General features: G+C 33.1%; 1 protein-coding gene across 1 annotated transcript in view; it reads right to left on the bottom strand.

Annotated features, from left to right (window-relative positions):
- LOC103506540 (voltage-dependent calcium channel type A subunit alpha-1) overlaps positions 1-16,347 on the bottom strand; it is a 78,473-nt gene that overhangs the window by 19,132 nt on the left and 42,994 nt on the right. Inside the window, exons 18-29 of the mRNA XM_026821569.1 lie at positions 15,595-15,775; positions 13,815-13,936; positions 13,294-13,351; positions 12,701-12,903; positions 12,390-12,461; positions 12,259-12,325; positions 11,912-12,012; positions 10,607-10,611; positions 9,861-9,865; positions 9,401-9,511; positions 4,054-4,122; positions 3,657-3,845 (exon numbers count right to left, since the gene is read on the bottom strand). Coding sequence (XP_026677370.1) covers positions 3,657-3,845; positions 4,054-4,122; positions 9,401-9,511; positions 9,861-9,865; positions 10,607-10,611; positions 11,912-12,012; positions 12,259-12,325; positions 12,390-12,461; positions 12,701-12,903; positions 13,294-13,351; positions 13,815-13,936; positions 15,595-15,775 — 1,183 coding nt within the window. The remainder of the gene's footprint in view (positions 1-3,656; positions 3,846-4,053; positions 4,123-9,400; positions 9,512-9,860; positions 9,866-10,606; positions 10,612-11,911; positions 12,013-12,258; positions 12,326-12,389; positions 12,462-12,700; positions 12,904-13,293; positions 13,352-13,814; positions 13,937-15,594; positions 15,776-16,347) is intronic.

The raw sequence follows: 16,347 nt of genomic DNA, 5'->3' as shown, positions 1-16,347 counted from the left end.
TCCGAACAATATCCTAGTATTGAATAGTGAAAGAAGAAAATAATGCACTATGCACTTATTAGCAAGCAATCAGCAAGTATCTTACAATGATACGGACAAAATGGAACGTGATTGAACTTACTCCAATGGAAGAATGTTTGTTGTTAAATTGAACTTTGCTCATTCACAAAAGACCTGATAATGAGGCCTTTCTATTTGTTTAAATGTTGAAGTAGGTAATCGAGAAGAAGACCACTTATTGGTAAAATTTAAATTTCAGATCATCATTATCTATGTAGGTATAAGTTGTATTTAGGGGTAAGGTTGTATATTTTCGCTTGTTTGTTCAGGACATGCTGTAGGTTATCTTCGGAAAACAATTTCACATATTAAATTCTTGCCCGCAGATAAAATAGTTGAGGAGATCTGGAAAGGTCAAGGTCAAATGGTCCAAGGTCACAGGAAAAGTTCTCTTTTGAGTCTCTGATACTAAAATATCTCAAGATCGATGGGTATACTTTGCTTCTGAGCAACCAGCCAGAGCCTGACAGTTTGTTTATATGTTTTGTAAAGATATGATTATTTCTTCTTCTTCCTTACGCTAAGCTTTCCAAAAGTGTCTGAATTATTCTGTAAACCATGGTTGTTGTTGTTGGACTTTCCAAAAGTTTTGGGTGTTAAAGAACTTGAACGTATGAATGCCATTAACTCTTCCTATCAGCTTAGGTGTCAACTCATAATCAGCATAATATACAAGGCAAAAAGTTGCAAGATAATTTATTCAGGCCTTTATTTATAATTGTATAACTACATTTAGGTATTTAGGTAATTCAGTTGTATTTAGGGGTAAGGTTGTATATTTTCGCTTGTTTGTTCAGGACATGCTGTAGGTTATCTTCGGAAAACAATTTCACATATTATTAAATTCTTGCCCGCAGATAAAATAGTGAAGGAGTTTAACGTGTAAAATTTTAAATATTATCATCAGTTATAGTTCCGCCAAATAAAATGTAGATCATTTATTCCGTCTGATAGATAGGAATAAATTCTGTAGACCTATTCTATGAGTACGTATCCTCACTTGAACCAAGCCCCACCCTAACAGGGAATTATCTAACCCTATTGAAAGGAGACCAATTGTATTGACAAACAGATTAAATTCTATTTATGTTAAAAGAAACTAAAATTACTTAGTTTACAAGCAACTAAGAACAATTGATCGGGACCGAAGACCAGATTATACATAACAGGTTTATAACATACATGATTCGACAGAAATGTCCCTTAACACCACCAGTACCTAGCTAGCTATAATTATTATTAACAAAGCCCTATGGCACTGGAATCGTGAAATCAACCAAATTAGGAATTGCTGACCACTTAATAGTCTAGATATTGAAATCATACAATGCTCAACTTTATTCCTCATTCAACTGGATTCTAAAAATAAAAAAATAAAAAATAAATAAGGGTCTTTAAGTCTTTTAAACAAATAGGTATTGAGGTTAAAGTCAAAGGGTCAAATTCAAGTGCATTTCCTACAAGATTGTGAACTCAAAAATAGAATACTAATCAAGTTGTGATTCGGTCACAGATGATAGGAACTTCAAGTTTAGATATTTATCTATCTCAGAGTCAAGAATTTATAGTAGCCGACTCAGAACCTAACAGCTAATTGCTTGTATAATAAATATCGAATCGACATAAAAATAGTTCCCCACCTTCTAATTGGAGCAAATCATGTTAACCGTTTGAGTTGCAAGAATCTTGAGTAGAACAGACGAATTTTACACACCTACCCATCTAAGGTTATGAAGATCATGAAAAATGAAAAGGGAAGACACAACGTATTTCAAAGAGGTGCAAAGAATCGAAACAAAAACCGGAGAATCAATTAGAAAAGGTGGACAACGTCTAGATCCAAAGAGTAATTAGACTGATTAGTATGCTAATAGCTGACAAAATCTAACAATAGTCGAAATAAAAGCTCTAAAAACTGTTTTACAATGGATATGTCGATAGTCCAATTTTATTGGTTATTAATTAGGTAATTGTTACGACCGAAATAGAATTTAGGGTGATAGAATAGGTATGTGTATTTGAAGGGTACAGAATTACAGAGAGAATATAGGATAAAAAATGAAGGTGATAAAGTTCTCAAATATGAACGATAAATAATCTGCAAAATTAAGTTATAAAATTAACTAATGTAATCAAAAATTTCTAGGTATAAATCAGTAAATGGATTCAAACCGTACTATTCCTGAAGAAGAGAGACATGAGTGTGATCACTACGTGTGAAGATCTTTATATAGGTACCTGAATCTCTTTCTTTGAATTTCCTCTGACGAAATGTCCTTCAACACTGAACATAAATCTGAGTTAAAATTTTCAAACCAAAAATACTTAGCAAATAAATAAACTTAAAAACACGCACACACGGACACACAAAAGTACTGATTAAGAGGTTTCTGTGGGAAATATATGCAACAATATCTATGTTTTCACTAATTCCCTGAAAGATGTTATGAGCTGATCATCTCCCTAATCTCATGGTTCTAGGATTAATAGTTAAAAGTTCAAACCAAACTGGAAAAAAGAAAAACTCATTTTGTTCAAACTAATTCTGACTGAGTTCTGTTATTTTGAAAACCATCACTAAAACTCACACAACGATTTTAACCCATTCATTGTTTTGATTAGCTTTTACCATTGGAGTAATGTGAAGTTTGAAAATAATGGGAGCTGAACTCAATAGTGTGTTGGTAGAACGTATTATAAGCCCAAGTCTAATCGAAGTAAAAAATGAACTTTTAGGAACTGTGACGAATTATAAGGATCCCAATATTGTATTTGAATTCAGCTTGGATGGCCTGATGACTTTGCAAGGGTGATGAGTTGTCCAATAATTCGCTTTATCCAATTTATCCAATAAGTCACCCACTACCTACGACACATTTGAACAGTGTCGTGCAATTGTTTCGGGACTTCTTCTTAATACTTAAAAAAAAATATTATTACACCTTCTTACCTACGTCCATTTAATCAATTTCAATTAAATAGAGGACAGGAAAATCACCAGTAAAAATAATTCAATGACACCTACAGGACATAAAAGGTAAGAAAAAAAAGTTTATACAATGTAAAACTGCTTACATTAATTTAATCAATTTCAATTAAATAGAGGACAGGAAAATCACCAGTAAAAATAATTCAATGACACCTACAGGACATAAAAGGTAAGAAAAAAAGTTTATACAATGTAAAACTGCTTACATTAATTTAGTAGGTTTGACACAGTTGGATGAAATACATCATTTTTATCCCTGCAAGACAGGACCATAAAGTCCCAAACAAGACAATAAAGGCACTACAAAGGACTGAGCAGTAACGTATCTTGTAACACAACCAGTTATTTGAAAAGGTAGGAAACAAGTTATTATAAGTTTAATATTGTTCGATTCGATTTTCATTTTGTTTCGCTATTGGTTATCGTACTGTAATTCGTACAGATTTGTCTGGAGCAATCTTCTTATATCCGTACTTGCCACTTGGAAAAATTCGTACTGAAACACTTCAGTTTGAATTGTAACTGGTGCTAGATACATTATTGCTCATATTGTTGTCTAAAACTACATTATTCTATTATCTAGCTACCAGGACTAAGGATAACTTACTTGGACATCACCAGTTTGTATTTTGCCGAATCTGGTAGTTCTCCAACCATCCAGGATCAGCATCCCTGCGTAGATCTTCCCCACAGTCAAGGCTGGTTTCGGCAGTTCTAGAAACAAGAGGAGTTCTTTGAGTGATTGGATCATCAAAGTTTTAAATCGACAGTTGACTTCGAAATGGGACTTCAAAATCTGCATCATATAATCATATTTGATCAATGAAAGGTTGTTAAAGAATGTGGCACACAGTTGTGTACCCAGAAAAACTCATCTTTGATGAAAACTCCAAAGTTGTAGATAGCTTCTGTTAACTTTTGATCTAGTGAGCAAGCACATACATACATAGATACACTAAAATGCTATCAACAGGATAGATAGTATGATGGGAGATAGAAGGAACCAAAGCGTCAACTATGCTGCCTATCACCGTGATGAAATCGAACGTATTCCACGGATCTTTGAAGAAGTTCTGTGAAAGTAAAAGGAAAGAAGATTAGGGATTGGAAACGAAGAGTTTGGAAAACTAAACTACCTAATTTTACTACTACTTTGTAACACCCCTTCTCACGATGTCACTACTTTTAATTAATCTCAATTTGATCATGAGAGAATTGTTTAAGACCTCTCAAACTGATGTCAAAATACTTTCAATGACTGCTTATATTGAGTGTTGCAATATTTTTTCTATCCCTCCTCTGTTGTTGATTTCTTTTTTGACCTCCTCAAAAAGACTCTCTCTTTACAACTCATATGGAGTCTATAACTAATCCTTCCCAAATTCAAATCCCCTCATTTCCTCAGACATATTTTTACGTCTAAGCGATCCCCCTTTCTTACTTAGCCTTAAGATGATCTCACTGAGCCCTAATTAAATCTGGAAGATTGGAAGACTTAATTTAGGAAGAGGACAAAATATAGGAAAGAAAGAAGAGAAAATAAATAGAGAAAGAACAAGACACTCGGAATGAGAAGCTGGCAAGAATCTGAAAAGAAATTTTCAAACCGTACTTTCCTGAGGATAAAAAAAAAATCGACGTAGAAATAATTCTCAATATTTTTTCCCTTTGACGATTACGAACTACCTAATACAATCAATTTATATCGAATTTTTGGAATCCCCCCCCCCCTACTCAAAAAAACCACTAGAACTTTTTCATAAGTTCTTGGAATAAAATTGTTGAACACAAACTTCCTCTTTCATACGAACGAGACACTCGGAATGAGAAGCTGGCAAGAATCTGAAAAGAAATTTTCAAACCGTACTTTCCTGAGGATATAAAAAAAAAAAATCGATGTAGAAATAATTCTCAATATTTTTTTCCCTTTGACGATTACCAACTACCTAATACAATCAATTTATATCGATTTTTTGGAATCCCCCCCCCTACTCAAAAAAACCACTAGAACTGTTTCATAATTTCTTGGAATAAAATTGTTGAACACAAACTTCCTCTTTCATATCTAGGTATAGACTATTTTAACACATTCACTGCAATGTGAAATAAAACTGAAATCGGAAATTGGAGGGGATTGAAGAAAATGGTACTCTTTCATATCTCTGCTACTTAAATTTTCGTGTCGTATTTTGTTGTACATACATAACTTTTTCAGTTCACAATTTCTTCCGTTGAATAATAATTTAATCATTAGGTAACCTGTAAAACAATACACTGCAGTGCAAAATAATCAGCGAACTGATTATCAAAATAAAATCAAAGTCAGTGAAACTAAACAAATCAGATTTGTGATTTCTTTATGGCCTAGTGAAAAAAGAAAAAAGTAACATGCATAATTACATTTTTTATTATTATTATTATTATTTTTTACAAAATTCACAAGTAGGTAATATTTATATATGTATGTTTTATGTGATATAGTTAATAGTGATGGGTGACCAATTCTCCATGTGCTTCTAAAAAAATGTAGGTATGTACCTACATACCTATGTATTATATACAAGGTATACTGTATCTTTTAATCAATCAAAAATTCAAATCCACCTACTCAACATTTTCAAGGTAAATGGAGATTCAATACCGATATTACCGACTATGCAAAATAATGACTGTGTAACTTCGTACTAAATTTGGTTGATATTGTAGTTCTCTTTATTGGTCTCCTTACATCCAAAATTTAGTTGTTCAAATTCTTCCCTGTGTATACTTCTACCCAATTTCTGATTGATAACTTACAAGTACTGATGTGAATTTATTTTGAATTCTAAACTGGAATGTGAAACTCTACATGAAAATACATTTGAAATTAAAACAACGAGAAAAAAAAGAACTAAAAAATCATCTAGAACTAAATAGAACTATGCTACTAGGCAAGCTCTATATCTAGGTCTAAACTAGTAGTGGTTAAATCTTGGACATGAAATTTGATAGTAGGACATTTAAATAAGGAAGAAACATTAGACCATCCCACGGGAATAAAAATTTCGGGAGTGGCTTCTTGTCCAAGATTTATCCCTCATGTCTATTCTAAGTCACAAAAATAAACCACTAGGTATAGGGAGATGTTGGTTTTCCTCCCAGAAATTTCTTACCTGTCTAATGTTTTGACAATAGTTGATGTTTAATTAATACGAAATAGTTCAAAAGGAACTGCTATAGAATTGTGGAGATGTTGGTTTTCCTCCCAGGAATTTCTTACCTGTCTAATGTTTGACAATAGTTGATGTTTAATTAATACGAAATAGTTCAAAAAGGAACTGCTATAGAATTCCTAGGTATAGACTATTTTAACACATTCACTGCAATGTGAAATAAAACTGAAATCGGAAATTGGAGGGGATTGAAGAAAATGGTACATATAGGAATAGAAATAGTAAAAGAGGAAAAAATAAGGTTTCAGGACAACCACACTATCAGTGCTTCGTTTTAGCGTTCCAAAAATAGTTCATTGGGATGAGAAAAGATTTGCACAAACCAAACAATCGCTAGAAAAATAAATGGTGAGAGACCATACTATATTGCTGGGAAGGGGGAGGGGGTTGACAGGCATACAAAAAAATCAGGAAATTTTGAGAAGAAAAGGGAAACAAAAGAACGGGCTTTCACACACAGCAGCAAACGTGTTAAAAAAACTCTACTCAAAAAATACTATGTATTTTCTTGCATGGATTGCATAATTTAGTATTTTTTGGTTACGTCATTCGTTCTTAGATTCGTTATTTATTACATCACCTGCCATCCAAAAGCGATGATTTTCATTATGCACTCAAGTAGAAAATTAGCAGTAAATACTAAATTCAATTTTTGTAGTAATTTTGTAAATTTGTCAGGGGCTCCGTTGAACTAGGGACAAAGAAATAATAGATAATGAAAAAATAGTATAGACAAAAATATAGATATTATTTCTAATCTATTGAAAACTTGGTCATGTATAGTGATTAGTAAACTTTATGGTAGTAATTTTGTAAATTTGTCAGGGGCTCCGTTGAACTAGGGACAAAGAAATAATAGATAATGAAAAAATAGTATAGACAAAAATATTGATATTATTTCTAATCTATTGAAAACTTGATCATGTATAGTGATTAGTAAACTTTATTAACATAGGTTCTACGTAATGGATGAATTGACTTTATTACCAAGGTTAGGTATCTCCACAGTACGATCAAGAGTTCTAGTTTTATATCCAACAATTTTATGAGAGTTCAAAGTTTGGATATTTAATGATTCACTAAAACACTTTAAGTTAGATACTTACTCCAATTTATTACACTACTATCAACTGGTTGTCTTTTCTCTTAAAACCTCTTGGTAAGGATAAAATTGGAATTTAGCACCCTTAATAATAAGTAATAAGTCTTATATAGTCTTGAGGAACTTCTTGAATATACTGTAGAGCTTGAAATATAATACACAATAACAATATCCAACAATTTTATGAGAGTTCAAAGTTTGGATATTTAATGATTCACTAAAACACTTTAAGTTAGATACTTACTCCAATTTATTACTGGTTGTCTTTTCTCTTAAAACCTCTTGGTAAGGATAAAATTGGAATTTAGCACCCTTAATAATAAGTAATAAGTCTTATAGTCTTGAGAACTTCTTGAATATACTGTAGAGCTTGAAATATAATACACAATAACAGGGTTTCATCAAATCTAACAAGGGTCTAGAATTTCTAATTAAAATATGGGAGGAATAATATCTCAAGTTAAAATGAGGGAGAAGAAAAATCTGAAGACTTCATCTATGAAAACTATTCTAGAAGAGAAATCAGAATTTTTTCAAGTATTAGTAGACTATACATTGAACTATCCAAAAATGGGGGAATTATAAATATTAAATGACTTAAATCTACAGAATGATCTTTAATTTCAAAAACAACTAGAGTCTGATAAAAATTTGTCAAAACGTAGACATTTACAAAATAAGCACTTATTTTTGGGTGCAACCAAGCAAGTCACCCTTATTACGAGTATGTTTAACTGTGAACTGGTGGATTAATATTTTAGGCCAATAGATTAAGAATAGGGTATTCTGTAAATTCAAGATCACTCTGTAGCTATTCTATGACTAGATGGTGTTATCTGTACTTACACTAATCTTATCCTATTACTGTAAGTACATATTTATATTTTTTTTATATATACACTACGATTATTTTCACTAATTATTTAATGATTAAGTGGAATGATGAGTACTATAGCGCAGTTACGTGAAAAACATCCGAAATTCGACCAAAATGAATTCAACATGGACTTGTCAACAAGGAAATAAGTATACGTAATTGGAAGATTTTGTGTTGGCCAGATTTGCAATCGGTCTGCCTTGGATGTACGAGATAAGGAACGATCAAAAGTGTTTGTCAAACTTATTAAACCGAATTTCAAATAGCACTCTTCATATTGTCTACAAGACATCATAAAAACAAAGAATGGGGTTACTTTGCTTGAAGTTCTTTAAATAAAATTAGGTAAAGATATCAATTTCTTACATTGGTCAGGGTATAAAGAAATAGATCAAAACATCTTCCGCAAATATCACTGAAAAACAACTAAAATTAAATTAATATTATTCGTACAACTAAATTACGCTTCATATTGTCTACAAGACATCATAAAAACAAAGAATGGGGTTACTTTGCTTGAAGTTCTTTAAATAAAATTAGGTAAAGATATCAACTTCTTACATTGGTCAGGGTATAAAGAAATAGATACTCAAAACATCTTCCGCAAATATCACTGAAAAACAACTAAAATTAAATTAATATTATTCGTACAACTAAATTACTAGGCATTTTCATCCACTGGATCTTCGGCTGCTAATGCCACCGAGCTCATGCTGATCACTCCCATGATGATGAAGTCAAAATATTTCATATTCACGATCCAGTGAGCGGTGCGTCGAATTCTGAAAAGGGAAGAAAAGTGAAGTTAAATGAAAAGGCAAACTTACTTACCTACTTACTTTCCGTGTCCGGAAAACCAATGTCAACGTCAAATATTGTACTAAATTACGTTCAAAATGTTGTTTACACATGGATACAATATTACATACGTGGACTCGACTACAAAGATTAATTTTCGAGGAAGCAGTACTTTCAATCCGCACAACATAATCGTCAATACTCTTGGTTTATTTGAAATTTTAGCTATCTCAAACCGAGTTGTCAAAGAAATTTTATAGAAGATTGAGAAGAAATAGAAAATAGAAACAGAACAGATGGAAAATAATAAAGAAAAGTTGCAGATTTGACTTCAATGAAACCAAAACTTTGCAAAAGCTTACCTTGATACCAAAAGCTATCATTTTAAGAATACATTCAAGCAAGAAGGAGCCAGTAAATGCCATGTTCATATAATGTAGGATAACTTTTAACAACTGTGGCGCTTGATGAAACTAACAAAAAGAAAAATATTGATTGACATAAATAAAGGCAAAGCTGACAGTTCAAAATAAATTAAACGTAAAATCAATGCACAGCTTACGATAAGAACAACAAAACTTAAAATATAATGATTATACTTAAACTTCACAAGCAGAGCATTTTCTTTCAGCATTTTCTGCTTTTACTCTAAATTCTAATAATAATTAAAAAGAAAGGAAATCGTTAATAAATAAAGAAGATAATTTCTGATCTGCAAAATACAACTTTGAATTTCTCTACTGCTTGCATTCACAATACAATAAGAAAGAAATTAAGAAAAATACAAGAAGAACCACTTAAGGCGGAATATGATACTAATACGGAGCCTGAAATCAGATAAACTGGTAACATTATTACACATAAAAGTGAGTGAGTGCGTTAGGTTGTATAGTAATGTGATTAATATATTTCCGGAGGCTGAAAATCTGAAAGTTCACAAATAAATAATCATTCAGTCCAAATATTGCAGACATTTTGCATTCTCCTGATTTGTATTGATTGAAATCTGAAATAAAATACATATAATTTAGAAAACTGAAAACTACGCTACATGTTAACTGCCTTGATTTTTATCTACTAAAATTTTGAGTTCAGATTGAATGGAACCTCCTGCTAAAGGAACTATGAGTCAGAAATACTTACAATAATATTTTAGAAATAAAGAACTGAATACAATTTTGCCAAAATTCAGGATTGAAAAGATATTATTTTTGCAGTTTTTGTATTAACTGAACAACCTTTAGAAGTTTAATCTCTTCCTTATAGATTAGTGGATTAGAACTTTAGCAAATCCTCCGAATTAGGTAAATGTAAAAACCCAAATCTATTCCGAATTTTCTTCACACTTTGGTTCAGTTTTGTTTTCAATTGGATCTTTTAAGTATTTTTTACTCTAAATTCTAATAATAATTAAAAAGAAAGGAAATCGTTAATAAATAAAGAAGATAATTTCTGATCTGCAAAATACAACTTTGGAATTTCTCTACTGCTTGCATTCACAATACAATAAGAAAGAAATTAAGAAAAATATAAGAAGAACCACTTAAGGCGGAATATGATACTAATACGGAGCCTGAAATCAGATAAACTGGTAACATTATTACACATAAAAGTGAGTGAGTGCGTTAGGTTGTATAGTAATGTGATTAATATATTTCCGGAGGCTGAAAATCTGAAAGTTCACAAATAAATAATCATTCAGTCCAAATATTGCAGACATTTTGCATTCTCCTGATTTGTATTGATTGAAATCTGAAATAAAATACATATAATTTAGAAAACTGAAAACTACGCTACATGTTAACTGCCTTGATTTTTATCTACTAAAATTTTGAGTTCAGATTGAATGGAACCTCCTGCTAAAGGAACTATGAGTCAGAAATACTTACAATAATATTTTAGAAAATAAAGAACTGAATACAATTTTGCCAAAATTCAGGATTGAAAAGATATTATTTTTGCAGTTTTTGTATTAACTGAACAACCTTTAGAAGTTTAATCTCTTCCTTATAGATTAGTGGATTAGAACTTTAGCAAATCCTCCGAATTAGGTAAATGTAAAAACCCAAATCTATTCCGAATTTTCTTCACACTTTGGTTCAGTTTTGTTTTCAATTGGATCTTTTAAGTATTTAGTTTTAAATTTTAATTAAAAAAATAATCAATATTCGTGCATTTGAAGAAATATTTTTTAACCATTTTTTGTACTTCTCCCGGGATGGGTCCTAAAGTTTCAAAACCAACCCTCTTCTTTTTCAAATAGATAGGTTCGTTTATATTATTATCCATTTACATTCAAAGAAGGACGCATATTTGTAACGTACATATTATTTGGCCTGGTACCAAAACACGAGCCATAGAAGCTATCACCGTTTTTGGAGAGCATATAGGTACTGCATATTTCAGAAAAGTATGCAACCTTGAAACCCAGAAGAAGGCCGGTTTTGAAGACTTCCCAATACCATTATATCCCATCTACTTTTCCTCGGACTACTCAAAAAATATTATGTTCTGATTTCACAGCGATTGAAGCCACTGATATTATTAGTCACTGAGGCTAAACCACGACAGAATTTAGAACAAAATTCTTGTAAAATTATTTTCCAATATTTTTTTTTTTTTCGAATGTTAGTAAGTACTTACTTACTACTTGTTAGTATAGATTAATATAATTTACGTGCATCTAATATATGCCCCACCTTACTTACTAATCCCCTACTTATTGAGGCTTCGTCAAAATCCTAGACACTTAATGAGGTTGAACCATAAAGATGTATCCAAACATTGTCGACCGGCCGTCGATCGACGTCGTCGATTCACATCGATCGACGGCCGTCAACTTTGTGTGGACACACCTTAATACTATTACTTACTGAGGCCATCCTTCGCCCGTCTGTACAGCAAACAATGTGAGCATGGCAACAGCCACATTGTCGTAGTGGAAACAGCGTAGCCTCCACTCTCTATCCTGAACCTGTGAGAAACAAGCGACGAATGGATCAAAATACTAGGCAAGTCAAAGTATACTCGTATTACGCGACCAAAATCATTTACAGACCATAAAATACAGAAGACCTTCTTCTTATTTTTAGTATTAATTAGTACATGATATGGTATCCCGTTTCCAAAATTTATATAACAGGAGACCTTGTTTAGACTGCTGGGGTAAAGGAACTTTCGAGCAGGACAAACGAGGTACATTCTATTCTATTCAACTTACCACAGGCATGAACTTGTCTGCATTGACATCGTCATTCTCGTCTGCTTGGAACAGGAAATATTGGCCCCTGCAAAGTAAGAAGATTTCATGGATTATTAATGGTTCAAAGCCTTTTTAAATGGGATCAAAGCCTTTTACAAGGCATGAACTTGTCTGCATTGACATCGTCATTCTCGTCTGCTTGGAACAGGAAATATTGGCCCCTGCAAAGTAAGAAGATTTCATGGGTTATTAATGGTTCAAAGCCTTTTTAAATGGGATCAAAGCCTTTTACGATTTTTGTATCCCAAATGTGGGATGGAGCATTAATGCTAGACCGGATATCCGCTTCCAAATCTTCGAAGGAAGTAAGTAAGCAAGTATACCTATTCCTATCACTACTCTAAATGATGCACTGTTTACTCACATGCAATCTTCCTCTGTACTAAATACTTATACTTACATGCAATCGTCCTCCGTAAATTTACTCTCGTCGTTGCAGAAGTAAAATCTCCCGTTGAAAAGTTGAACAGCAATAACAGCAAATATAAATTGAAACAAAATGTACACTATAAGAATATTTATCACATTTTTTAATGAATTCACCACGCAATCGAAAACGGCTTTCAGTTTAGGCACTCGTTTGATCGTTTTCAATGGACGCAAATACTCACATAAAAAATTATCCAACCATTTGGGCTGACCATTATGGGCCACGGCTACACACAGCGTGTTGAAGAACACAAGCACGATGACAAACCAGTAGAATGTTTGCGTCTTCACTGTGTGGCGAATCCAGAATCTGGAAAATAAAATGGAATTATTATTTGAAGTTATTTATTTTGATAAAAATGTAACCTGTAACGCACAAAATAGTGGACCGAAACGAGATTAAAATGGACGCAACACTCGAAGTACTCGTAAGGATTTAATCGTTGATAAGTTCTGACCCGCAGGAAAATCGCTGAAACAGAAAGATGAGATGAGATATTGAATTGATGACGTTAGAGGAAAATCTATATACAGCTAATTTCTACATACAATTAATGGACGCAACACTCGAAGTACTCGTAAGGATTTAATCGTTGATAAGTTCTGACCCGCAGGAAAATCGCTGAAACAGAAAGATGAGACGAGATATTGAATTGATGACGTTAGAGGAAAATCTATATACAGCTAATTTCTACATACAATCCATCCATCTTGAATTTCACCAATAGATTTAAGTCGTTGAGGTTTCCTAATGTGAGGAGGTTACTCAGTAACATTAATACGTACAGTAGAAAAGTGTTAACTACCACAACTTATGACGCACTCTAAGATAGTTTTTCAATGTTGTTAGCCAAGTATTAAAAGTCCATGTTGTTGGCCCTTCTAATTCAAGTATTAAAGGTTAGCCCTTTGAAGTATTAAAGGTCAGCAATTTTGTTAGCCCTTCTAATTTAGTATCATGTTGTTAGCCAAGTATTAAAAGTCCATGTTGTTGGCCCTTCTAATTCAAGTATTAAAGGTTAGCCCTTTGAAGTATTAAAGGTCAGAAATGTTGTTAGCCCTTCTAATTAGTATTTTGCACTTACATTGAATTAAATCCCATAGAGAACAGCGCACAAATAACAACCACGGCGTCCATAATGTTCCAGAATTCTCTGAGATAAGATCCTGGATGAAGCAGCACTCCCAAATCCAGCACTTTTAGTACCTGGGAATAAGAAAGGACTCTTAGAAGGTAGATTCGTATAAAGCCTGATTCACACTATAGTGCCAGTCAAGGTCCAGTCACGGTCCAAGATCATTCCGCCCTTTTTGTGGCCTCCCTGAGATTTGATACCCTGGTACATAACTTCGTTCCAGTCCTCACCGGTTAGGATCTGAAATAGACGGGAAAATTAGGGATTGATTAGGATGTGAAGTGCTTAAGGGAATCGAATGCTTTCCCATTGTCCTTATTCTCTACAGCTTTATATTATTTCTATATATTTCTTTCTATATTACATTTGATTAATTTGCTTTTCAAAGTTGATGAAGATTGAATGAATCAAATTTGAATTGTTGCTGATACATGTATTAATTTCTAACGCATCAAATATACGAGACCTTGTTTAGACTGCTGGGGTGAAAGTACTTTTCAATCCTATTCGGCAGGATAAACAAGGTATATTCTATTCTATCTTTCCGGAGATTCGGAAGAGTAAAAGAATCGTCAAAATGAGTTAGCTTGTAACGTATGGTCAAAATGAGTTGGCTTACAATGTATGGTCAAAATGAGTTGGCATGTATGGTCAAAATGACTCTAACAGGCTTGATTTCAGTGTGATCTGTCACCTTTGTGCTGTGTTATAGCAATATTAGTGATGCGAAAGGCAGTACAAGACCATTATTATAGGATAATAGCTTGAACCATCTTATATTTACCTTCTATAATATGCATCCTCTCTTCCTCTGTTGTTCTCTCTTCCGCCAAGATTACTTCCTCTGAAATTGTCAAAGTAAAATAGCTATCAGCACAGAGCAAATACCGAAATAATTTTTGTTGCATGATTCCAAGAACTACAAACACCCTGACAACTGTTGAGGAACCTACGCTGGGTTTTCTTGCTGAATTTTCAATCTTTCTAAAAATAGATCATGATGAAAAAAATCTCAATTAGCAATATTTTTAACAAGAAAAATGTGAAAATTTTGTCCTTCAAAAGAGCTTACCCAATGCTTTGAAATGCTATTTTTGCTTTGATTTAAGTACGTAAGTCCATCTTCTAGCATGCTCCTTTTGTCGTAGAAGCCCCTTTCCAACCTACATCAATCTATTTTTCCCAACTGAAAAGTACTTAGGTACCTAAAATTCCATTTTCATTTCATCCCACTTTAAGAACAGCGCACAAATAACAACCACGGCGTCCATAATGTTCCAGAATTCTCTGAGATAAGATCCTGGATGAAGCAGCACTCCCAAATCAAGCACTTTTAGTACCTGGGAATAAGAAAGGACTCTTAGAAGGTAGATTCGTATAAGCTTAACCCAACCTATAGGGCTGTTTGCTCTCACACCTAAGCCTTGGTGGGTTTTTTGTGTACGTAACTCTTAAAAGGTAACTACAATTGATCGTATTGTGCAAAGTATTTCATCAAGAATGTTACAAAATTACCTATCCAATTTCTTTTGTGATAGTCTAGAGAGACACTAACTTTGATCGCCTGGAAATTTTCTTCCCGGGTCAAGTTTCACTTGTTTAAAATTATTTTATTTTATTTCAGTGACAAAACAATTTTAGTAGCTTTGAATACAGAATTAATATTTATTCATGCAAGCTCACTGGCTATTACACAATTATACATCACCAATGAAAAATTCAAACTTACCATTTCCATTGTAAACACCACCGTGAACGCGATATCGAGTTTCTCAAGGAAGTGGTTCTGGGAGGCATTTTCATCCACTGGATCTTCGGCTGCTAATGCCACCGAGCTCATGCTGATCACTCCCATGATGATGAAGTCAAAATATTTCATGTTCACGATCCAGTGAGCGGTGCGTCGAATTCTGAAAAGGGAAAAAAAGTGATGTTATATGAAAAGGCAAACTTACTTACCTACTTACTTTCCGTGTCCGGAAAACCAATGTCAACGTCAAACATTGTGCCAGTGTCTTGCAGTCTTGATTGCGGTTTCATTGGCTGCTATTAGATCTTGTTGTGTAAAAGGTGTCTCAAGATTAGGACAGACCAGTAAGTGGCCATATCTTACTTAGGCAAAGTTACTTAAATGAATTGTTGGAATATTAAACTGTTGAGATAAAGGGACTACAAGCCCTAATTCGACAGTCTAAATAAAGCACTAATACTCGTATAATACTTTTGAAAGAGAAAGATTAATTTCTGTTGTAGGTAATGTGCTTCCTTACTAGTTTTTGTATTGTATAATACTTGTCTTACACCCGCTCTTAAGTCAGACTGAAGTCAATTTTAGCCAATAGATGTTTGAAATTGATGTTTAAATCGTACTTGAGTGTCCGTATTTTGTTCATAAATATGGATGTTAATCAATCCTGATGTTAATCAATCCTAATAGTTTTTGTATTGTATAATACTTGTCTTACACCCGCTCTTAAGTCAG

Source organism: Diaphorina citri, unplaced genomic scaffold (genome assembly GCF_000475195.1).
Source record: "Diaphorina citri unplaced genomic scaffold, Diaci psyllid genome assembly version 1.1 scaffold244, whole genome shotgun sequence".
Classification (NCBI taxonomy): Eukaryota; Metazoa; Arthropoda; class Insecta; order Hemiptera; family Psyllidae; genus Diaphorina; species Diaphorina citri.
The sequence above is the reverse complement of the archived record's forward strand: the minus strand, read 5'-3'. Positions and strand labels throughout refer to the sequence as shown.